At 41.9% G+C, this 25,513-nt stretch overlaps 1 protein-coding gene across 1 annotated transcript; it reads left to right on the top strand.

The window, feature by feature from the left end:
- The first annotated feature begins 228 nt into the window (after positions 1–228).
- Positions 229–25,162, top strand: C1H3orf52 (chromosome 1 C3orf52 homolog). Its single transcript, XM_090332339.1, has 6 exons — positions 229–446; positions 9,029–9,158; positions 15,727–15,854; positions 19,085–19,155; positions 23,172–23,353; positions 24,055–25,162. Exons 1-6 carry the CDS (start codon positions 309–311, stop codon positions 24,057–24,059), a joined length of 654 nt encoding a protein of 217 aa, XP_090188465.1. The 5' UTR covers positions 229–308; the 3' UTR covers positions 24,060–25,162.
- Positions 25,163–25,513: the final 351 nt, after the last annotated feature.

The raw sequence follows: 25,513 nt of genomic DNA, 5'->3' as shown, positions 1-25,513 counted from the left end.
TTCACCGGCCCCGCCCATCGCCACGCCCCCACGTTGTTCCCGCCTCCGCCACGCCCCTCTCGACTTGCCTCGCCCCGTACCCCCTCTCGCCACGCCCCTCCCGGCACACCACGCCCCTCGCCACGCCCCTCGCCACGCCACGCCCCTCGCGGCACGCCTCGCCCCTCGCCACGCCCCTCCCCGTACCCCCCCTCCTCGCCACGCCCCTCGGGGGTGGGAGCGGTCAGCCCCGGAAGGCACCCTGGACTCTGCCCTCTCAGGTGTCTGGGTCCGACTCCCACTCCAGCCTCTCAGTCTTGAGCCGCTCCATGGAAGAAGCCATCGCCCCAGCGCCTTCGGATGAGCTAGAACTGTCGGTGCTAGCGGAGCAGCCAGGGGAGCAGACGCCCCTCAATGGAGCCGTCCAGGTCCTGCCTTCTTCTGCCCAGGACCCCGGCCTAAGCCAGGTGAGTCCCCTCCCCCTGCCCTCCGCCCTCCCTCCTTTCCACGCCGGGGCTCGGGCTCTCAGCCGCTGGCCGGGCGCGGGAGTGTTCCCCGGAACGCAGGGCTGGGACGACGCCCTCCACCCAGCCCACCGGGAGGCACTGCAATTGTCATCTCCAGCGTTGAGGTGACTCTTACAAGTTCTGTAACATTGAGGCTTTTCTTTTTCTTTCTCCAGAAGAGAGTGATAGCAATCTCACTCTCATGCTCTCTCTCCTCTTCTTCCCTCCCCCCTTCCTCCCCCGACTTACATTTATCGTGTTTATTTACCTTTACTGCATTCACTGGCCTCTCACTCCTCCCCCTCCTAGCCTTTCCCCCATCCGACGCTCCCGCCCCAAACTCTCCTTACTTGACGACGTGTGGCCCTGCGGGAAGACTGATAGGAGTGGAGTGGGTTAGGGCTGGCCTGCCCCTCGGGTAGAGGTAAACTTGTCAGCTGGGCTGAGGGGAAGAAATTTCTAAGTTATTGTCCTAACTAGCCTCGTTTGCTTTTGCTTTCTTTGTACCTGGAAAAGGAAGTTTCTGGCAGTTTTCAGACTGACCTGTTTCTGATTCAGCCTTGGCAGAGTTGGAATATTATTCACTCCCATCAGATCCTTGTAAAACCACAAGAGGGTTTGAAGGGTGAACCGTCCATCTCCTGATCAACTCCTGAGATTAGCCTGGGGTTTAGACACTTACAAGGATACCCTTGAGCTTTCTATTTCTTTCGCTGCATTGGCTACCAACTTACAATAACGTGGGGATAAGCAATGAATTCAAAAGTTGAAAAAGCATTGCTTTCGCCATATGCCAATACCTTGAAATGCTGTGGAGAAAGGCAGCTTTCTTGGGTATCTAGAACGTAAGTTAGCACCTCGTGTTTGAGTGAAACAGGACCACGGGAGAAGGAAGTTGTAAACCATGGCTGATCAGCAGTCAACACAGCCAGGGACTTTCTGGATAGATCCTTCGGGGCGTGGTCTGGTCATGGCACCTGGGAATTCTTTTTTAAAATATATTTTTATTGTAATTAATAGAAGGGTTACCTTATATTCTCCAGATAGAAGGTGCATTACTTAACATTGCTATCCCTTCTCATGTTTTTGTCCCCATTTCCCTCCCCATCCCTCCCCTCATCTTGTTTTCCTTCTTCCCTATCCTATTTCAAATAAATAAACATATAAACAATATATCAGATAACAAGGTAAGATACCTTAACCAAGAGACAACAAAAGAGATGAGAAATAACATAGTACAATAAGAACAACAGTCACACATTATATGGCCAATAAGAACAACAGTCACACATTATATGGCTCTTGTTTTCTGTATTTTGGAGGTCCTTTCATTTAGCCTCATCCTATGTGGCCTTATGTATCTAGGTTTTGCCCTATTGAAAACCTCTGCTAGGAGAGTCTAAGGTTTATACTAATTATGACAAATGAGGGAAACCATTGAGCCTATGTTCCTTTAAGTCTGGCTTACTTCACTTAATACGACTTTTTCCAAGTCTTTCCGTTTCCTTACAATTAGGGCAGTGTTGTTCTTTGTGATGGTAGCATAGAATTCCATTGTGTATGAATACCACATCTTGTTGATCCACTCATCAACTGAGGGACATCTGGATTGGTTCCATATCTTTGCTATGGTAACTAGTGCTGCAATGAACATTGTTGTGCAAGTGGATTTAGTATGTCCTTGTTTCTGGACATTTGGGTAAATACCAAGTGCAACTGGGAATTCTTGCCTCAGGGTTAACTAGCTAGACCCAGCATAATGCAAAGGCTCCTTGACTTGAGGCTGAATGCGGAGGACTGTTCCTAAGGTGGCAGTGTCACGTACCCATCTCAGGTTCTTGTGAGATCCAGGTGTTCCTGGGAAACTTCTGAGGAAACATGTCAAATTCACGTTGAGTACCAGGATTTTTATTATTGTTCAGCATCTGCCTCATGAAGATTATTCTTTCATGCACTAATTGCATTCTCATTAGTCAGATATGTACAGATAGTCTAGATTTCCCTCTGATTATAGCTCACCAAATAGGAAAGCTATGGAGACTGGTAGAGTGGAGCAAAGAGAAGGAATACAGGAGAACTTAAAAGAAATTCTAGGAATACATGAACAGGGGAACTTTAAAAGGGAGAAGAAATACAAAAAACCAAAACAAACTCTCCTCCCCCAATGCTTTAGTCATTCTCTGGTTCTAGATTATAAATTAAGTATATTTCAACTTGATACTAAATTAACATAAGCCCATTCAGCATAAACCCAAGAATCAGTAACTTGAAAAACTTTTTTTTATTTTTTAAATTTGAGACTGGAAACTTGGAGATACTTCCAGTTGGAAACTTGAGGATTTAGTGTGATGATCTTTAAACTTTGTAAACATGTGACTTCTAGTTTTGAGATGTAGCTTAAGTCCATGTGTTTTCCTTTACCATGTTTTCTACATACTGTGCATAAAACATGTGTAATAAGAAAATACATTTAATTATTCGATGGATAGAGGAGAAAGAAACAACCTCAGACAAGCTACTGTGATGCTCAGGTTCTCCCAGTACTATCTCTGATGGTTAACTCAGGTTTCTGAGGGCTCCGGCCTGAGTTCCTTCTATTGATTTTTGTCTACCTCTTATCTACTTATCTATATATGGATATATCAGTATAGTTGCCTGTATTACAAATTATAAATTATATATTACTAATTTATTTGAAGTATCTCATAGCTGTATAGTTTAAGAGAAATATGAAGAGTTAAATGGCACCGCTGGCTGATGGAGAGATGGCTGGATGAGGGCGAAAGGACAGTCCTAAAGTTGCTGGAAAAAAGATACCTCCATTGGAGGCTTCATTCTACTTGGAAGTGCTGGACTTGGGGTGTGCATGATGTCATTTGAAGGAAGTTTTCTTCCTTCTTGATCTGTCTTTAGGGCTTAGGAGAAAAGGGAACTAAACTCTATGGATCTTGCTGTCACTACAGACGTGGTTATAGACTTCAGCATTGTGGTTTTGGGGAAGACATTTACCAAGATAGTCAACTAGAAGCAGCCTGTTTATAGGATACTGCTAGGATAAGCCCAAGGCACTGTTTCTGCCAGGCTGAGATGAAGGTTGTGTGGGGCAAGTTTATGGATACAAAACTGCAGTGTGCCTTCTCTTTGGAGGGTGGGCAGATGAAAGAAGGAACCCTGGCTTGCAAGTCCTGGGATCTCAAGCTTTTATTGGGGTCTTCAAAGATGGGGATGATTGCTTCAGAAAACTGAGTTATGTGTCATTAACCTTCAGGGACTGGGCTGTGTCTGTCATTAATTCCTCCCACAAGGCAGGCTTGGTGTGAGAATTGGTGTTAGATTGTCAGACTGGGGGCTGCTGTTTTCTGTGGTCTCCAGAGACTGAAGTTCAATAAGCCCTTGCTATATGTTACAAGCCATTCTGTTAGCGCTAGCAATCCAGAAGCAACTGTAAGTCATGGCTTACACTCACCAGGTTTTCTAATTTCCTACCCAATTTCCATATCGAACACATCAGTATTGTTAGTTCAAAAACCTGAAAGGGAGGAAGGCACGCTCTCTCCCTCTCTCCCTCTCTCCCTCTCCCCCCTCTTCTCTCTGTCTCTGTCTCTCTCTCTGTCTCTGTCTGTCTGTCTGTCTGTCTGTCTCTCTCTCTCTCTCTCTCTCTCTCTCTCTCTCTCTCTCTCTCTCTCTCTCTCTCTCTCTTTCTGTCTCTCTCTCTGTCTCTGTCTCTCTGTCTCTGTCTCTGTCTCTGTCTCTCTCTCTCTCTCTCTCTCTCTCTCTTCTTCATTCCTTCTCTCTTTTCCTTCCCTTTTCTTTTCTTTTTTCTTGGCCCAAAACAAGAACTCAAGCACATACCTGAGACTTTTGCTCATTAACTAGTGCTCTACCAACTGAGCCATGTTTCTAAACCCGAGAGACTGGTCTTTATATGGCTCTTTATGAGCCATAACATTCCCAGAGACACTTTAAATGATGGTGGACCATCCTTAGAATAACCCAACCAGCAAACTATTAGTCTTGAAGCAAGCAAGACTTATTGAATAAGCCAGTTAAAATCCCTGTTGGCTAACTGCAGTACTGGTTGCCCAGGACAAAGATCAACTGGTTCTTTGCGTCTTTGGTATTTGAGTGAAATGGATTAATTGCCATAAGGAAGACTAAAACATAGAGATTTTCCTATGTTCTAAGAAATATTGTCTTTGTCTTCATAAACCTGCTTCTGATTGAGCCTCAGTGGGAAACTTTTCAGATGCTAGCAATAGGGATAGATGGTGTATGTCATGGATTTAGGCCTTTCCCTAAAGGGGATGTGAACATCTGGGAGGAGAGTGTTTGGCAGAAAGCCTTGAAAATTCCCGCTCCATCTAATGCAGTTCTAGGAGGTAAGGTGCAGCTAGCTGGGTAGTAGCTCTGGAAGAACCTGACGCTGTCCTCTTAGGACCTAGAATCTGGGCAAAGGAGGAAGGCGGTAACAGAGGTGGTAAGGCTGTGTGGTGTGATCCTGAAGGGGCACTCAGCACAGGTAGCATACGTCTACTGTATAGCTTCAGGATTTTGTTTCCTTCACAGAGCCCGTGGCATCTCCTGAGGCTTTTGTCTTCTCAGTTGATTCAAATAGGCATACAGCCAACCAATGCTATGCTCTGTTGTTTGTTTGGGAATGGCGCATGGACTGTTTTATGATGACTTTAAATCTGTGAAAATTAATTGTGGGAGGGAGAAGGGCAGTGATCTTTTCGTTAGAGCTGGGAACAGAACATGAAAGAGTGCTAGGATATAGGAGGGTGTTTGGGGGCTGGGCAGGAAGAGGCGTTTCTTTCAGGCAAGGTTTATAGAATCCTGAGCTGAGTTGCTTCAAGCTATCTCGGAGTGTTTAGTGATCTTCTTACTTCTCACACCATCAGAGTCCCATTCTTTGGTGTCTGAGATGGCCCCAATTGAAGATACCTGTGACAATGACATTCATTCTTGGTTCTTGTGTCCGCTCTTAACTGTGATCCTCAGATTTCAGCCTCTTGAGTAGGTAGGATTACAGGCATAATCACCACCACCACTGGCTTCCTGTAGGCCTTTATAAGCCCTTGGCTTATAGTTCTACAGTCTTGAGTGGAGGTGAATGGTGGCTCTATTCCTAGAACCTAGAAAAGCACTTGAGAGGGTTTTTCCTCTGTCTCTGTGCACACTGTGACCTGCTGGATCTGAAAGTCCAACCTTAGTAATTCCATCTCTCCTCTAGAATTTTTCAGTGTTTTGCCTTGAAGCAACATATTTTTCAAGGGCCTGTTTCCAGTAAGTGGCCTGGCTGTGGGATATAAAACAGGCAAGTTCAAGAACACTCCTCTCTTAAGTGGTTTCAGTTTATACTGGAAGATAAGGCTAGTCTGGGTTTGTATTTGAACATGTAAGCAGACAGGAATGTGAATGGCAGCACTGGGTGAGCTGTGGAGTGGGGGTGGGAATGGAGGAAGCTTGACCTGGGTCAGAAAGTATGGGGAGTCAGGGGGCTTGGCTCTGCAAAAGTAGTTGCTTCACTTTGGAGGTTTAAAAGAGCCTAATAGTTTTCTTTCCTGATGGTGTCCACCGAAGCAAAGATGGGAGACGAGAAGCAAAGTGTCAGTTCAATAGTGAGCCTCCTGATGTGCTTGCTGCTTTGTGGGACAGGGGAGCCCCCTCCCAAGAATGCAGGCAAAGCAATTGCTCCTCCATCCCCGGGGTGAGCACCTCATATTTGCTTAGCAGATGCTGTTTTATGTGCATTACCTGTAGCTTTTACAACAGACATGGGAACCTGTTTCAGTATTTATATAGATTACTGCATAGTTTTCAGTGATACATTTTCAACAGGGTGGTAATGGTGCCATAGCAACGGCACATTGAACTTAGAATTCTGATCTAGGCTCTGCTGGGCGTCTTCGAGCATGGTAGTGTATCGAGATGGTGGTCACCTCAGCCAGGCACCCCGTCCAGTGGTGAAGATGAACAACTGATATTGTACATCATACCGTGTGGTCAAGCTATGATGTCCACTAGGTAGCTACATTTAATGTATTTTCATCTACAATATATTGTTTTACAATTTATGGTGGGTTTAGTGGGATATTATCCCACTCAGAAGCTTCTGTATTTTAAAGACAAAGACAGTAGGGCTTGCAAGTCTTCATATCTTGCCCTAAGTCTCCCTACCTTTAAGTGGTATGCCTTAAGTCAGAATCCAGGTGTTGCAGATACAAAAACCCTCCCTCCTGTTTCCTATGGTTACTCTGTAGGAACCACCTAATGGCTTAGTAGGAAGTAGGGGAGTCCTAGAACCATTTAGAAGCCACTGAGAGTCTGGCCTTTTCAAAGCATCCAGACACACTCGTGACCTGGAACTCACCACCTGGGTCATCTACCCTGTGATGCCAGAAGGCTGTGAGCAAAAGGGAATGTATTAAAAATTTGTGGTAATAACACCACAGGGGTTGATCCTGACTAATCTGTCTCTACTGTCTGTTTGAGGTGGGCTGGTGCAGACCTGAAAGGGCTGTGAGGATTAATTGACATGGTACTCAGTGAACTAGCCACTATCATTATTTTCTTTTTGACCAGATATTGCCTCACTATTTCCTACTGTCCCTTGAATTCCTTTCCAGTCCTTGTTTTACATAGAACTTTGGCCACAGTACCTTCTAGCTTTTTCTTAGTGAGTTCAATTTAAGGAACCCATCATTTCTTCTTCCTCTTCCTCCTCCTCCTCCTCCTCCTCCTCCTCCTCCTCCTCCTCCTCCTCCTCCTCCTCCTTCTCCTCCTCCTCCTCCTCCTCTTCTGCTTCTGCTTCTGAACACAGCTCTTGTGTTCTGAAACCTTCAGTGGGTCATCAGAAATGAAGTCCAACTTTCTCTGGCCACAGTCATACCTCTATGGCTTGGATCTCAGTGTCTCCCAAAGGTTTGTGTTGAGGGCTCCATCTTCAACGTTCAGACGGGAGCTTTGGTGCAGTGATTGGAGTATGATGACTGCAACCTTGTTGTTGTGTTGGTTCATTGATGGATTCATAATTTCCTGGCATTATTGCGAGGTGTTGAAGCTTTAGTGATAGGTAGATCCTGGTTGTAGGGAGTAGGTTGCTAGGGTTTACCCTGAAAGGGTCTGTAGTCCTGGCTCCGTCTTCCTTCTGCCATTGCTTCCTTGGCCACCACGAGGAAAGCATCCGCTTCTTTAGCACACTCTAGCCGCCGTGAGGCTCTTTCTTACCACAGATCCACGAGACTGGAGTCCGCTGGCCATGGAATCAGAGCTCTAAACCTTTCTTCCTTTAGGCTGATTTTCTTGCATATTTTGTCACAGTGAAGGAAAATTGAATTATACACACAAACCTTCTGGAGTATGTCCCAGCCTTCCACTCACGAATCTTATTTTTCATTCCTTGTTCCGCATTCCAGTTCTCACACGAGTCTTTTGGCCAGTTCCATTATAAACCATCACTAAGGACTCTGTTTTCTGACTTTGGCATGTCTCTAAATTTATTTTTTATGCACACACAAAATACAAATATTGCAAGGTCTCATACATGGGAGGTAAAATCTTTTGGTTTCATAGAAATAAGAGAGGAGGGCTGGGAGTTTGGCCTAATGGTAGAGTGCTTGCCTAGCATGCACAGAGACCCCGGTTCGATTCCTTGGTACCACATACATAGAAAAAAAAATCCAAAAATGGTGCTGTGGCTCAGGTTTTAGAGCTCTATCCTTGAGAACCCAAAGACAGTGCTTAGGCCCTGAGGTCAAGTCCTGAGATTGGCAAAATAAGAATAAGAATAAGAATAAAGAATAGTAGCCATCGCCATAGGATAACTGTGATTGACAACAGTTGAGTTTATTTCAAAATAGCTAATAGAAAGGATAAATATAAAAAGTGATGGACATAGGGCCAGGAGTTTGGCCTAGGGGTAGAGTGCTTGCCTAGCATGCACAAAGACCCGGTTCAATTCCTTGGTACCACATATATTAAAAGAATCGGAAGTGGTGCTGAGGATCAAGTGGTAGAGCTCTAGCCTTCAGGAAAGCCCAGAGACAATGCGCAGGCCCTGAGCTTAAGCCCAGGACTGGCAAAAACAAAACAAACAAACAAAAAACTTTTTGGGGCCAGGATTTGGCCTAGTGGTAGACTGCTTGCCTAGCATGCACAAAGACCCAGGTTCAATTCCTTGTACCACATACATAGAAAAAATGCCAGAAGTGGTGCTGTGGCTCAAGTGGTAGAGCTCAGGCCCCTAGAGCCCAAGCCCAGGACTGGCAAAAAAAAGCAAACCAAACCAAAACAAAACAAAAAACTTCTCTCTCTCCCCCTTCTTCCTACCTCAGAGCCCTCGAGTCATTTTCCTGCTAATTTCTTTGTGAGGTTCCATTTTGCCCCCCATGTATCTTTTCATAACATTGATTCAGTAGCATATAACCCCTGGAGGTCAAGACCTGGCTGTTTTTATTTCTGTGTTGCTATCCCCTGGTAAAGTATTTGAGAATGTTTGTTGGAACTAAGTACCTGCCTTACTCTCTGTCTTTGGTTTCTAGGCTAGCAAGGAGAGCCCCTGGAGCTCCTGCAACAGGAACCTGATTGGAAGGTGTAAACTGTGGATGGCTGTCGTCTCCGTTTTTGTAGGCTTCATTCTAGTGATCATCCTGGGCCTAATTCTCACTGGTGGTAAGAGAACTTCATTTTGTCTAAGTTGCCATATTTAAAGAACTTGGTTCATGCTTGCACCTTATACTGCAATGAAAATGGCCTCTCTTCATACCATGAGTTGAAAACTGGCTTTGAATATGTTCTGTGGTAGAACACATATATGTGTATGTGTATATCTATGTATATATATTTATCTCTATTGATTTATATATTTATGAACTTATTTATATTATTTTGTTTTGGCTTGAATTACTATATTTTAGTACTTGCTTATTTGATTTTCTTCTTCTTCTTCTTCTTCTAATTTGTTCAGTCTAAATAACTTTCACTAGGTGGCAGTGTCTCATGCCTGTATTCCTGGCTGCCTCAAAAGTAGAGACTGGGTTAGCCTTGAAGAGAAAGTCTATGAGAACCTATCGCAGGTGGTTGTCGTGGTGCATGTCTTCCCATCTATGCCAAAGACATAGAGATCTGAGAAGACCCAGGTTCCAGGCCAGTTCAGGGAAAAGAGTTGGTGAGATTTCATCTCCATGTGATGCGAGGCACCAGTTGTCCCAGATTTACACTACAATGATCCTGTCTGTCCTGGACAGAAAATGGGGTCCTTTCCCAGTAATAACCAGAACAAAACAGGCTAGAGGCCTGGCCCAAGCAGTAGAGCACCTTCCTACCAAGTATAAAGCCATAGGTTCAAACCCTAGTGTAACTGGGGAAAAAAGATTATGATACTCATGTAAGGTATTCGATGCAGTAATGAGCAATTCATTGAGTTTTAAAAATTCTGTCTGTAAACTGCTATTATTTTAGCTTATTTTTAGAAATAATTGTATTTGTATTGTATATTATATGTGTATGAAACAAAATTATATCTTGCTAGGGATATATTTTACATATTTTCTCATTTTGCCATTTATTTTGAATTTAAATACAACACATCTTCAGTTACCAATAAGACTGCCAGTAATTTTGTCATTGTTCTTTCCCTCTATTCCTTTTCTTTTGTTTCTTTGTTTTATTTTTATTGAAAAGGTGATGAGTACATTACTTCTTGAACAGTGTTACCCCTTCCCATGTTTTTCTCCTACTTCCCTCCCCTCCCAAGTTGTAAAGTTCGTTTCCAACATATTGTCTTGTGAATATCACGGTTACACTGGTTCATCTTTTGTGCTTTGTCTCATCATCTTGTTTTTCTCTTTCCCTTCCCTGATTCAAATAAATAAATAAATGTATATACAATACACCAGGTACCAAAGTCAGATACAGCATTAACAGATGATAAAAAAAGAAAAAGAGGAAAAGAAAGAGTTGGAGGTGGCACTGTGGCCCAAGGGATTAGGGCAGTAGCCTTGAGCTGAAGAGCTTAGGACCAATCCCAGGCCCAAAGTTCAAGTCCCACGACCAACAAAAAAATCTCTTGTTTCTCTTGAATTATTCTTAAAAAATTATGTTTTTCTTAAATTAAAAAAATCCAAAGTTTGATTATTGATGGATTGATTTTGGGGACAGTCCTGGGGCTTGATACAGCTCTCCTTTGGCTTTTTTTTGTGTGTGGTTAATTCAAGATGAGAGTCTCATGGACTTTCCTGCCCAGGCTGGACTTGAACTCTAATCCCCAGATTTCAGCCTCCTGAATAGCTAGAATTCCAAGCATGAGCCACCTGCACCTGGCTATATATATATATATTTGTGTGTGTGTGTGTGTGTGTGTGTGTGTGTGTGTGTGTGTGTGTGTGGCTAATTGGAGATAATCTCATGGGGACTTTTCTGCCTGGGCTGGTTTTGAACACAATCCTCAGATCTCAGCCTTCCGAGTAGCTAGAATTTTAGCATTTGCCACCAGTAGTGCCCGGGATTTTTGTACTTCTTTCTAAAGGACCATAAACATGTCCATGACATCCATCTATTTTGTAGGCAGGCCCTATGCTTACTTAGTTTCTAAGTCATTGCTTGAGTAGGTTGGAGAATCTGTTGGGCAGAGCTAATAAAACATGCTTTACCTTCTATCATGTTGAAGACAGTGTATTATTATGGTCAGGGGTACTCCTTCTTTACATCACCTCCTGCATGGGGTTGTTGAAACAGGTTGACTCGCCATGTATTCTTGTCCTAGCACAATTAGTGGGGAAAATCCGCAATGCTGGCTGATATATCTCACAAAACAGATCGAGATAGTTTTGTATTCAGCATCTAAAGCTCGAGAACCAGGATGTGTCTTCCATTTTTAAAAATTCATCCCATTCCATCAGCTCACAAAGAGCATTTTACAGATGTGAACTATATTCTCTTTGGCTGTTTTTCCTGATACATGAAAAGTCATGGAGTAGTATTCAGGGAACAGTTTTTTTTGTTGGTCATGGGGACTGAACTCGGCCTAGTTGCTGCCTCTGGGTTCTTTTTGCTCAAGGCTAGCGCTCTGCCACTTTGAGCCACAGCACCACTTCTTTGGTGTTCTGGTGGTTAATTGGAAATAAGAGTCTCACAGACTTTCCTGCGCAGGCTAGCTTTAAACTGTGATCCTCAGATCTCAGCCTCCAGTGTAGCTAGGATTACAGGTGTGAGCCACCACCAGAACCAAGCAGGGAACAAATTTTTAATACAGTGCAATTTCTCTTTTACTTTGATTGTAAATTTATGTAACAGAGTGGTTGTTTTCTTTTAATCAGGAAAATACTTTTTCTTTTTTCATTTTTTTCTTTTTGCCAATCTTGGAGTGTAAACTCAGTCAGCACTTGGGCACTGTCCTTGGGCTTTCTCAAGGCTACTACTCTACCACTTGAGCCACAGCACCATTTCTGGCTTTTTCTGTGGATGTGGTCCTGAGGAATGGAACCCAGGGCTTCGTGAATACAAGAGAAGCACTCTACCACTAGGCTATGCTCCCAGTCCAATCAGGAAAATGTTTTTACTTGGCATTTCAGCCTTAAGTTGTTCTGGTAGAATGAACATTGTCAACTGAGCAGATTTGGACTTAAAAGGAGTGCATGTGCAATTACCTATGACTCATCTAGCATTCAGTCTTTTGTTGTGTTGTCTTTTCATTTCTTTCTTACATTTTAAAAATAATTTGACATCAGATTTTTGAATAGTCATTTAAAATTACATTTGTATTGCTGTGGCATAATCTCTGCCACACACAACTTAAAGGAAGAATGATTGTTTTGATTGCCAACTTCTGAGGAACCAGTTCATATTCTCTTGGCCTCGTGTGCTTGGTCACATCACGATGATGATCAGAGCTTGCGGCAGCAAGAAGCTGTTCACCCCATGAGAGATGGAAGCAGAGGAAAGAATCAGGAAGAGGCCAAGCACAAGATACCCCAAAGATCCTGTATCCTGTGGCCTTCTTCCTCTGTTTAGTCCCATGTCCTAAAGTTTCCAGAACCTCCCCAAATAAGTGTCATTTGCTAGGGACCAAGCATTCTACAACATGAGCCTGTGTACATAACTTTTCATTTTGAAACCACAACAGTGTTCACATAACATGGCTTACTTCTGTGGTTTTGAGGTTATATTGAGATCATTTTGACAAATTACTACAAACTCAGGGGGAGTTGTGGCAACAGATGACTAGCTTGACACTTGAAGTGTGTGTGTGTGTGTGTGTGTGTGTGTGTGTGTGTGTGTGTGTGTGTGTTCTTTTTTGGATAATTTGGAGACCTAGTGAAGCTTCCTTCAGGGCTCTGCTTGCTTTATCATCTTAGCTCAGCCTGGATGTAAAGACATTGTAGGTGTAATATCTTTCTAAAGAAAGTGTTGTAACAAATAAGCAGATACTTAAAAATATATCAAATTATAGGAAGTTCTGACATGGCAGATTCCTGCCTGACTCTCTTATTTGATAAATTTATGGTGTTGTCATGAAAAAGGATGCCATAGTGTTGATGTGTAAGTAGGGACGTTGGGGACAGGAGCATAGCCTAGTGATAGCATGCTTGCCTAGCATGCACAAAGCCCTGGATTTGAGTCCTGTCTAGGTAATGTTTGTTGAATGGATTTGTTTTCCCTTTCAGTGAGAAGAAGAGCTACATCCTCTCAGAGCATAAGTTTTGATACACAGACAGTTTTCATGAGGCAATGTTTTCTGGTGCAGGATGACTCATGGGAAAACCTAGCAGTCTTGCTTGAACAGGCTTTAGCCTATCAGGTCCTTCAGGGCACAGATGTAATGATGACCTAATGTAGACGTACCACATTGAATGACCATCACATGTTCACAAGGGGGTTTTTCTTTTACGACCTTCCCATGTTTACAAGGGGGATTTTCTTTTACTTATCTGAAGTGTGTTTCCCCATCTCTAAGGTTGAAGTCCTTCCCTGTTGTCTCTTCCAGCTTCAGGTGCCGAGGCCTTCAGCTGTCTCCACCCCTCTTTAGACATCTGTAGGTTATTCTCAGGTCTTAAGACTTTGCTGTCATCTCTCCTTCAAAGAAGCCTTCCACAGGACTCTTGCTACTTCCTTTGGTTGGTTTTCTCTCACTCCGTTCATTAGCAGACTTCTAGAAAGTGAGATCAGTGTTTGGATCATGCCTCCTGCTTACTCCTAAATCTCTTGCTCCGTTAGCCCTGCATTGTTCTTTTTGTTGGTGCTGGTTTGTGCTGTGCTGGTCCTAGGGCTCGGATTCAGGGTCTGCCAAAGGCTGGCACTCTGCCACTTAACTCACAGCTCCATTTCTGAGTTTTGATGGTCAACTGGAGATGAGAATTTCTCAAACTTTCCTGCCGAGGCTGGCTTTGAGTCACAATCCTCAGATCTCTAATCCTGAGTATCTAGGATTACAAGCACAAGGCACAGATGCCTGGCTTCCACTTTGTTCTTATCAAGCTCATTAGCACTCTAGCAATTATTGATCATGAATTCAAACCTTCTCTCTTTTTGCTGTATTGTACTTCACTCCCGGAGTACAGATCTTTTTTGTTGTCATTCTTGCTTTTTGGTCACTACCTGATAGGTGCATGAGCCATGATCTCCGTTTTTTCACTTTTCATATTCTTCATTTTTTCCCTTGGCAAGCTTATTCACTAAGGTGTATACCCTCTAAGAGGGAACTCCTCAATAATTTTATAAAACTATAATTTTCCCAAGGACTCAATAACTGCATACCCAATGCTATGGACATGGTAATGGAAATATAAACATAACTATATAGTCATAAAAACCTATGACTCTATAGACATAATGTTTTATTTCATAAATTAATATGTTTGTATGACATACAAACCCTTAGACTAATTTTGATTAAGTTCTAAATACTAAGTCCCAGTGATTGTAGAGATTCCCTCCTTGAACACTTGTTTGTTAAACTTGTCATTTAAAATGTGATGTAAAAATCACCGTTAATAAATTCTTTAATAAAAAAATAAAAAAACTATAATTTTCCTCAGTTTTCATGATACATACTCTTTATTAAATCTCTGCTAGGAATAACTGTGATCATCTTAAACATTAGCTATATGAAACTATCATTCCTGTGTATCTCATCTTAATCTTCTCAGGCTATTAGGACAAAAGACTATAAATCTAGTAGCGTAGAAACAACAGAAATTTGTATGTTGTCCTTCTTTTTCTTCTCTTCCTCTTCCTTCTGCCTTCCCCCCCCACCTTGTCTCACTCCCCCCCTCCCCCTCCTCCCCCTCTTCCCCCTGCTTCTTCATTTTGCCATTACAAACACTAAATTTATTCCATGATGGTTTTTCATAATCAACAGAAAGAGGCTGGTTTTGCTAGGTTTAAATCATGGAACTTGAGGGGAAAGGCTGTGGGTAGCCTGTGGCTCTCACCCACGCCTTTCTCAGTGTGACGAGGTGGCCCCTTAGCCCATGAGGCTGGCGTGAAGCCAGGGGAGAGCAATGAGTGTACCAGTGCCAGCTTCTGTTATAACGTGATTTCTTTCAACACTCACTGCTTAAAAATCAGTTAGCTAGTAGTCATCTGAGCACATGGAACATGGAAGCCATGTCCCAGGAACGTCATTCTCGCAGGCCCTGGGGCTGTCAGTTCAGTTTGGCTTCCTTTCTGCACACAGAATGAGTCAACATTCTACTCCACTGGAACACCTCATGCCCAGACCCTGTCTCCTAGGGAGACTTCATGGCAAGCACTCCCATGTTTCTTTTCTAGTTGAAGAAACCACTTTTTAAATTTTTTTATCATGGTCTTCGATTATGCAGAGCCGGAAGGCCTGTCCGTGACATCGTTTGCAATCATTTCCTGTGACTGGCAGCGTCCGTGGTCTCTGCTGTCTTTTAGCATTTGTCCTGACACTTGTGTACATAGCTAAGGTACAGGCTCATTTTAACAAGGAAGTTTTTATTCTTTCTCATCGTTCCTTCTGGATTTTTTTTTCATTTTGTATACCACAGCATCTGAAACCCCTTTGCATAAAACTAGCATTTTTTTTATCATAATGGAGGCATTTATTTTTGTTACATCTTATATTGTGAAAAACACATTTCTGTGTATACTTGCTTATTGGGTTAATGATGAATGCTGTTCATTAGGCTTCCGAATAGAAGCCAGCCAGGTAAATACATGTATTAATCTTGTGCAAGTGTTTACTTTTACTTTTTTTCTCACTCTTACTCTTTAGTAACTTATATAGATGAAGATGAAGATGAAATACTCGAATTGTCATCAAACAAAACATTCTTCATGATGCTAAAGATTCCAGAGGAGTGTGTTCCTGAAGAGACGTTGCCTCACCTGCTCCAAGAAAGGGTAACTGTGCCTTCCATGCCGTTTGCAGCATTCCTAGCCATATGCTATGAATTCTACGAGAATGATTGCATATACCTGCAGAACCGCTTCCTTTCTTTTCCTAGATTTTAGTAGAAATAAAGTCTGAGGAAAGAGCCCTGGCCTCCAACCCTCTGCCTCCTACAAGTCAGTGTTATGCTTTCTCATGCTGATCCCACCTGTAGTGTTCGTTGAGAATCTATAATGTGCTAGGCATCACATCAAGCGCCAGAGCAGTCTTTACCCTCACGGATTCAACCATGTAGTTGTATGTAGTGTGTATTGTTATCGTGATGTTGATGATGATGATGACGATGCCAATACAAGGGATTGATCTCAAGGCCCCACTTTCTCACTTGGGTTTTTTGCGCAAGACTGATGCTATACCACTTGAGCCACATGCCTGTTTCCAGCTTTTTGCTGGTTAATTGCTTTTAGCCTTTCTGTGTGATGATGGGGAAGTCTTGAGGAAGAGACTGCCTTACGACTGTCCAGGTGAAACATGAGGGAGGCGTGAGGTAAGGCAGGGTGGAGAGGAATGCGGAGGATTCAAGTGCCATGCAGAGGCACTCAATGGTTTGTTGGGTGGGTGAGGGAGAGAATATTCCAGGCTCCAGGTGGGAGGTTAGGTAGATGGATAAGAACATCATATATGGGGTGGGAAGTGCAGGAGAATGAGATTTGATACAAGATGGTGGTGCTGCAGCCAGAGCATGAGGGTGGCTGGTTAGGGAAAGTCTGACCATTTTGCCAAAGGCTTACTTAAGGTTTAATTGATAACCCCCCCTTCCTTTTCTTCTTCCTCTTCTCTCCTCTTCCTTCTCCCCCTCGTCTCCCTCCTCCCTCTTCTTCCTCCTCTCCTCCTCTTCCTCTTTCTCCTCCTTTGTCTTCCTCATCTTCCTTCACTTCTCTCTCCTTCTCCTCTCCTGTATCCTGTGATGGCTAGTCCAAGCTTAACTTTCTCTTTCTCCTCCTTATTTCCATCTTTCCTTTAACTATCTTCCAGAACAAGTCTCTAGGCAACTTTCCTCACTTCTGCTCAGCAGTGCAAACATGAAGAAAGTAAGCAAAGTTTGCTTACTCTCCTTAGAGTATCTTTCATTCTCATCTTTTATTTATTTTATTTTATTTATTTTTTTGCCAGTCTTGGGCTTGAACTCAGGGCCTGAGAACTGTCCTTGAACTTTCTCAAGGTTAGAGCTCCACCACTTGAGCCTCAGCACCACTTCTGGCTTTTTTTCTATGTATGTGGTACCGAGGAATCGAACCCGGGTCTTCGTGCATGCTAGGCAAGCACTCTACCACTAGGCCACGCTCCCGGCCCATCTTTTTTTTTTTAATCACATCTTTTATCCTCTTCACCTTTCATTCTGCACTTTCCTAGTTCTGGAGTTTCTGACTATTGGCCCTTCTTCTTTACCTTTAAGAGACTGAGTCTGTCACCTGGCAAATTGCTAAATGAGGTGAGAGTGCATGACAGATTCCTTGTGGATCTGGGAAAGAGACCAAGTAAGAGACAAAGTAGAACACTCCTACTGTTGATGTGTTTCAGTGCTTGCTATTGGATAAAATGATGGCATACACTTTCATGGTGCAACTGGCCCTGGCTAAGAACATGTCTACGTTACTGGGAGCAAGGGACAAGGAAGGGCATGGCGTGGCTTGGTTGAGCTGCTGATATTCTTGCCTTGGAGCCAGCAACCCCTTTTTGGATGTTACTCCCAGGAGACTCTTACACTGACAATGAAAGGTGCAGACAGGTATTCAAAGATGATTGCTTCAGCAAAGTTTATATTAGGAAAAACTTGGAAGCCATCCATGAGTAGAGGTGGAATGAGCTGCAGTAATGGTTTAATGGAATCTGTGCAGGAGTTTGACTGCCCCCTCCTCCATTGAGATGTATCTTATAAATGAATCTGAGCAAAGAAGGGGAAGAAAATCTTCTGTTGGGCAAAGTGGCACGTGCTTTTGGTCCAGGCTATTCAAGGGACTGAGGCAGGAGAATCGCTTGAGTTGAGATGTGCCTGAGCAACATAATCAGACCTCATCTCAACAACAATAACAAAAGGTCTTAGTATAAAGTCCCTTTTATTTCAATAAAATCAGAAAGGAAAATAATATAGTGTCATGTCTATACAAAGAAGTAGTAATTTATAAGTGGATGCTTAAGAAAGGATAGCAGTTACTCCTAGATGATAGGCAGAGAGGGAAAAAAAAATCAAATTATGTGTTGGAGTCACTTAGTTTTGTTTCTTTTTCTAAAATAAAGTCAAAACTTAATGACGGCTGCCTCTGACTCTTGGCTTGTGGTTTTCCTGTCTTTATGATAGTATGAAAGCATACTTATATAGCCATCCTGTTTTCTCTTTGGGAAAGTAGTCAATACATGACATAACATATTCAATACTTTATGGTAATATGCTCTGTAAGGTGATTCTGACCTACTTTAGGAAACTATAAATGTTCTGAGCATGCTTGATGTAAGCTAGACTAAGCTATAATGTTGGATAAGTTAGGTGTATTAAATGCATTTTCAGTTTTTCGTATTTTCAGCTTATAGTAGGCTTTCTGGGAAATCACTATACCATAAATTACAGAGCATCTGTATAGTAAAATGTAAAGGCATGCTGCTAACATGTTCTTCTATTTGTATGAGTATTGTAATATTCCATGCATTAAAACAAAGTCTCCTATCTTTGCAGCCCTTTGCAGCATATCTTTGTCCCTTTTTCAAGGGCAGAGCGGCAACTGTGGCCCAACATGGCTGCTTCTATTTCCAGTGAAACTCTAAGAGAAGAAAGAAAGACCCCCTGGCTAGTGATGATCTTCATGCTGAGTGGCCTGTCCTTATGTCCCATCCTCATAGCCACTTTAAGCTTTTTTCCCCCTTCTTCACATATTGGCCCTGTGTGGGTTCCAGGTGCTGACCACTAACCATGCTCAGAACCAAGGCCATGAGGTGTCTGCATAACTCAGAAGACAAACTCAGAATTCCCAGCCAATCACTTAGACCTTGTCAATAGGTGCTTTATAATCAGTAGTAATTTGAGGTTTGGTTTGTAGTAAGCTCCACACCATCCTCTTCTTAGTCCAGAGCCTTAGAAAGGTAAACTCCTAGCTAGAGAGATCTTTCTTGTCCAAAAGTAGTTTTTGCTTTTCCAGGTGATATGTAAGATGCTGGTAAATAATATGGTTATTTTCTTCCTATTTAGCTCACAGACGTGTACAGTAAATCACCATCTCTGAGTCGATATTTCTCCTCGGTTGGAATAGCGAACTTCAGGTAAGAGTGTGGAACATTACATTTTACTCTTCTCTGGAAAGAACACCCACCCATACCCACCAGTCTGTCTACCCCACACCATTTATACATGAGGACTCCCCTATGACTCAGAGAAGGAACGAAACAATTATAGAATTTGGACGCACCAATGTTGAACTGTCCTTTGGGATCACCTTGCTCAACTTTCTTTTACCAATAAGAAATGATCATTGCAGCACTTTTCACCACAGCAAAGGTATGGAGTCAGCCCAGATATCCTTCACCGGACAAACGAGTCAAGAAAATGTGATGTATATACATAGTAGAATTTTACTCATCAATTAGAAGGAATGATATTGCATCATTGGTAAAGAAATGGAAAGATCTGGAAAAACTCAGATTCAGTGAAGTAAGTTAAACCCAGGGAGACAGAGGATGCATATTTTCTCTCATATGTGGAACCTAGAATTAATTTTGAAATATACAAATAGTTAGTTCAGGGTAGAATCCAAGTGCACATATGTGTTTTACCCAAATTATAGTAGATTCAGGGAAGAACTCAAAGGGGTGACTATTTAGAGAGGCTAACTCACAGTCTATCAAAATAAACACCAGCAAGTGGGTACTCTAAAGGGGTAGAATGAGACCAAAGGAAAGGGAAGAGGAAGACTAATAAAGAGAGACTGGGGAGAAATGCAGTCATAAAATTCAATGCATGTCGTACAAAATTAAGAAAATGGAGGGAAGGGAAGGGTACGTTGGGAGTGATGGGGAGATTGTTGAAAGGGTAACGATGATTCAGGGACACTGCATTCATAAACTTTGTGGAATGATCCATAAGTTCTTTGTACAACTACTTACAGAATAAAAAAGAAAGCAGTAGGTACTCTCTGCAGGAAAAAAATAATCTATGTTTAATAGACGCAAGTTCTAAATGTTCAGACTTAACTACACATACATTGTAGGAAAATTTGAGAAATTTTAGAGTATTGAATTCATAAGGCCTGCAATGCACATTCTTAATAATGGGGCCATCCTTGGCATTTTTAAATCATAAATCATTGCTATAAAAATAACTGTAGATCCTATGTGTTTCTCCAAGCACAACTTATATTTCAAGATTGTGACAGAGCTGAGAGAGGAAAGACTCTTAGAGCCTATGTGTATCCAGGCCTAGGTTGTGAATCTATAGGAACTGTAATTATAGAACAGCAGTGGGATTGACATTGAGAAAGCCTATCAGAAGACAGAATGAAACTGGGCTAGAAATCAGGCTGTAAGTTAACATGACAGAACCTACCTTTAGGCTATTTTAAACAAATACTTAAGGACTTTAATATTTTAAATAAAGAAGATCTTCCTAGAAAGCATTTTCATTTGAGAGTGCAGAAAGTTTCTAAATGGTTGAATTGAGAGTCAAAAGCCATTACTTTCCAAAGGCTGCTTTTGCAGGTGAGCAAGAGATAGCCTCAGGCTGGGTGCCAGTGGCTCACACCAGTAATCCTAGCTACTCAAGAGGCTGAGATCTGAGGATCACAGTTCAAAGCCAGCCTGGGCATGAAAGTCCATGGGACTCTTGTCTCCAATTAAACTGCCAGAAAACCAGAAGTGGCATGGTGGCTCAAGAGATAGAGTGCTAGCCTTGAGTGGAAGAGCTCAAGGACAATGCTCAGGCCCAGAGTTCAAGCCAAAAAAGAAAAATGAGTCTCATCCCTGGTGTGTATATTTATGCTTATATTGAGATTCTGACCTTGGTCCAGAGATAGCCAACAGAAAAATGCCCTTTGCTTGTAGACCCACTCCAGTGATGCACTATAAAAGAGAAATCCACAAGGCTTTCTACTGCCCTCAGCCTTTAGTAAAATTTCCACCTATTAATGTGACATGGAGGATTGGGTGGACTTGCTGGAATGAGCTTCTCATTCTGCTTCTAACCTGGCCGTGGGCTTCTCCCATGAGTCAGCCTGAATGCTTCCTAATGACTATACTGGCTGATTGCCTGTCTTCATGTTGACCATCATTAATTGTAATTAAAGAGCAGAAGCCAGAGGACAACAGTGACACCTGAATACTGTGGTCACTGGATTGGAGTTGGAAAGAATATTTTTTCAGAATGACTTTGATAAAATCCTTGAAACTGTGAGTCCAAACTTTCTTACTCATTTTTTTCCCAAGAGTCTTGGCTTTCGTGGGGTTTTTCAAATGGAATTGTCAGCAGATTAAGTTTAATATTGTTGGCTGATGTGACCTCTGGCCACAAGATGGAGCTCATTGTCTGTGTTGAGCAGGGCTTGATGAATGTTGGCACTGGAGTTGCTGTAAAACTTCCCCTCTGGGGAATACTCTCAGATGTCTGCTTGTTAATTATTTTATTAGTGGTTCTTAATCTAGGCCAACTGGACAAAACAATAGAATAACCATGAAAAACCAAAATGAGGATGAGGTAGCATTTATAGAGTAGTTTAAACTACTCATTACTAAGGGAAGGGCTGTGGTTACTTGTACCCTGAAAATGAGGTGTAGGGTTGGGGGGAGGGGAGGAACTTATTCTAAGAGGATGAAAGGGTTCAATTTCCTCCAATCCCAAGAGGGATAGCCAAAAATCTTGCCCATTTACCTTGGGGAGGGTTGGTCTCTGGAGTGGAAATGGTTTCTCATTTTGGAGATAGCCGTAGGAGCTCTGATTTGCCAATGTGCAGAGGACCATCTCTGGGACTTAAAAAAAACTTTATTGAAAAGTTGATGAGCAGGGTGTTATAGTTACATAAGTAAGATGAGTACATTTGTTTTTAAACACTGTTACCCCATCCCTCATTTTCTCCCACTTTCCCTTCCTCAGTTCCCCCTTCCCAGTGTAGAGTTCATTTCCAGTATAGTGTCAAGTGCGAGTTTATGTTTCATTTCTTCATCCTTTGTCCTGCTGCTTCTGTGATTCCTTTTCACAGATCAAATAAACTTATATACGAGGTACAAGGTACAGAAAATGATGAGAAATGAAACTAAAAGAAAACCTAATTACAAATAGAACATAATAAGGACCTCTTGTTTCCATTTCTTGGAGTTCATGTTGATACACTTCATTAGTGTCCTATATTCATAGCAATTGGGTTATTGAGACCCCTGTTAAGAATATCATAGATATATTTTAGTTATTACAAATAAGGGAAACAAAGCAACCTACATTTCTTTTAGTTGGATTAATTTGCTTAATATAATTTCTAAATCTGTCCATTTCTTTATAAATGGGGCAATAGAACTCTATTGTGTATGTATACCATATCTTCTTGATCTGGTCATCTACTGAGGGGCATTTAGATTGGTTCCATATCTTAGCTATGGTAATTAATGCTGTAATGAACATGGTTGTGCTGGTAGCTTTAGTATGGCCTTGTTTGTGGTCATTTGGGTAAATGTCCAGGAATGGGATTGCCAGGTCATAGGAGAGCTCTATGTTTAGTCTTTTGCGGAACCTCCCTACTGCTTTCCAGAGGGACTGAACAAGTTTGTACTCCTGTTACTCGATTTCTTGATAATAGCCATTCTAACTGAGGTAAGGTGGAATCTCAGTGTCATTTTGATTTGCATTTCTTTTATGGCATCTCTGTGACTGTGGAAGCTCTTGGCTCACCCAATAATAGGTAAGCCTTTCCATCACCATTTCCATAGAGTAAACCCCGAACTAGTTGTCTCTTCCATATACATTTGGGGACAGCATTGATAGCAGGGAGTTGGGACTATAGTGGAGGATGGGAACAGGATGAATACCAGGGTCACACTGCCTTCTTCAGAGACAGCTGGGTTGGACCTTACTCTTCGATGGCCTTAGTGAACTCCTAAGGTCTAAGGAGGTAGAAGTTACATGTGACCTGTGGAGGAAGGCAGTAAACTTTTATAATTGTTTACTGGGAGATTTGGAATGAAACAAATGTTATTTTATTGTTAAAATTGATTTCCTGAGTTTCAGTGCAATTTTGTTTTCTTAATTCTTTTTTTGTATTTTTGAGTTTTCAAATGTGTCTGTTTGGTTTGGCTTTCAGTGGTGAAAATGCCACCATAACCTATCACCTGCGATTTATGATTCCAAAGGAAGAGGACAGTTTTATGATGTATATGATGAATGAGGAGTTAATACTGGGAATTTTGCTACAGAATTTCCATGATCAGAAGGTTCCTGGATGTGAGAATCTGGGGCTTGATCTGGAATCTCCCTTCTTATATGGTAAGTAGAGACAGCAAAGAAGCCAGAGCTGAGTTGATAAACAAATGGACAGACTAGGTATAGATGTTTTCGTTGGGCAGCTATGGTGGCTTGTACTGTGATGAATTGTTTACCTGTGTCTTCATCCACACAGTCTATGTTGTTTTGTTCTGTGTTCTGTGGAGGCATGCAGTCAGAATAGTCGATAAAAATTTGGTAAAACTCTACTATGAGAGCCTCTGCTTAATAACAGGGCTCTTTCCTTGTTAGTTCTGTCAAGCCTTCTGCCACACCTCCATCTTAGTCAGGCACCTCATGCTAGTTCCCTTATAGAACTTCTTTAGCATACTGTTTTAAACATTAAAGCTTTTGAAGTATTGCTATGGTTAAGCTACAGAACAGGGTTAAATGTTAAAAAGTATTTAGTCTCCAAACGGCCACATTAAGTATTATTTATCATGAGTTATAGCAAAAAAGTAAGCAAGAAATAAATGTTATTTACCCTTTGAAGGGTGTGCAGTGTTTGTGTATGTGTCTGTGCTTGTGCATGTGCATTGATTGGAATAGACCTCCTCTGTTCAGAACTAACAAGCATTGCTATAGTACCTTAGACTTTCTGTTCAAACTCAGTGAGCCCATATAAAAATGTAAACGTGCGATGCAATTTCAGTTTTTTAAATTAATGGTTTTTTTTTTCCTGTTCGTCTGCATTTTCCTTTCAGAATGAAGTAATCTGGGATGAAGTCTAGGTCAGAAGTCAGCACTCCGTTGAGTTTTTGGAATGAAGAGAATTTGTTCCATTTTGCACAGATTCTGTGCATTCTCATAGAAGTACCAGGCAATGGCTACAAGGTGGAGTCTGTCCTTCCTCCTAATTCTGCACAGATGGGAAGTGACTCTGGGTGGGGGCAGCTCCCCAGTGTGATGGGCTGTCTGTCTGTATGCACATATGGCTGCAAGGTGACACTATCTTGGTTTAAGTACGATCCTGTTGGTGTGTGCTGATGGAGCAGAAACGAGCAAGTGGTTGTGGGAAGCAGAACTGAAATCGTTCTTCTCTCCTCCCACTAATGTCTTTGATCTGCCTCTAAGCCAAGATATGAAGAAAAAGAAGTCCCTTTGTAAAGCGTATGCGATGTAGCTGTATCGTCTTCTGCGTCTTGGACCTGGGTGTCTTAGCAACCAGCCCGAGGCTGTTACTGTGTTTTTATATATATGTATGTGTATATTATATAGACACATATACACAAGATTGATACTTCTTAATTATTTTTACATCTCCTCATTGTTATTGGGACTCCTGAACTCTTTTGAGCATGGGTCCCTGTGAGTTTTGAGCCTGCCATCATTTTGAATTGTAATTCCAGATACATGTTTACAAAAGTCTCATCAGCGAATCCACAAGCCTAGTTAACCTCCGCTACACATAAGTCTCTTTGGCTCTGGCTACCTAGCATCACCACCTATCTGCAGATCTCAGTGTCTTCAGGACACTTATGGCTCTGACTTACTGCAGATGGTTGTGAAATAGAGTCCTGTCTTTGAAAAATAAATAGTTTGGAACTTGTGCCCATCATTAGCAGATAGGGTATCAATGACTGTATCTGTCATCTCTGAATATAGAATTGCGTATCAGGAGAGAACACAATATTCATTTTTTGGGAAATTTGCCTTGCTGTAAATTTTTCAGGATTTTATGATCATATAATGAGAGATTCTCTAGCCCCTCATAGCTCAGTTAAGTTAGCTGTCAATGGAAGTTAATGTGAGAAAGCACACTGTTAGTGCATCATAGATTTGACTTTAGCACCTTAGGATGCAGATCAGGTTCAGTGTTTTACATTGTGTGTTTTTTTTGCACTTAACGAGAATATGCTTCTGTTTTAACTCATTGTCTCATTATAAGGATAGTTCCTTAAAGAAATGAAACTAGTGAATTTATCTTCCTCCTCTTTATTTTTTTACATTTCAAATGTGAACCTTATTATATGTGTACATTTTAAAAATAATGACGTTTTAATAAAGAATATTTTTAAATGTGTATATGCTGTTACATCCAAAAACATACACAGCAAATGGTTTCTGTGTTTTTCTTACATGCACACTTGCCTGCCAGGTGTTCACACTTCAGGATGCTTTGGGCAAGCATTTTCTTGTAGAACATGGTCTTAGAAGTGATGC

The sequence above is a fragment of the Megascapheus bottae genome, chromosome 1 (assembly GCF_031878675.1).
Source record: "Megascapheus bottae isolate mThoBot1 chromosome 1, mThoBot2.hap1, whole genome shotgun sequence".
NCBI classification, from domain to species: domain Eukaryota; kingdom Metazoa; phylum Chordata; class Mammalia; order Rodentia; family Geomyidae; genus Megascapheus; species Megascapheus bottae.
The sequence above is the reverse complement of the archived record's forward strand: the minus strand, read 5'-3'. Positions and strand labels throughout refer to the sequence as shown.

Bases quoted from the DNA above. Each gene is read 5' to 3' on its own strand.
- C1H3orf52 (XM_090332339.1), top strand. From the start codon at position 309: ATGGAAGAAGCCATCGCCCCAGCGCCTTCGGATGAGCTAGAACTGTCG. The intron at 447-9,028 runs GTGAGTCCCCTC...TTTGGTTTCTAG, and splicing joins AGGACCCCGGCCTAAGCCAG to GCTAGCAAGGAGAGCCCCTG. The intron at 19,156-23,171 runs GTAAGAGTGTGG...TTTGGCTTTCAG, and splicing joins GTTGGAATAGCGAACTTCAG to TGGTGAAAATGCCACCATAA.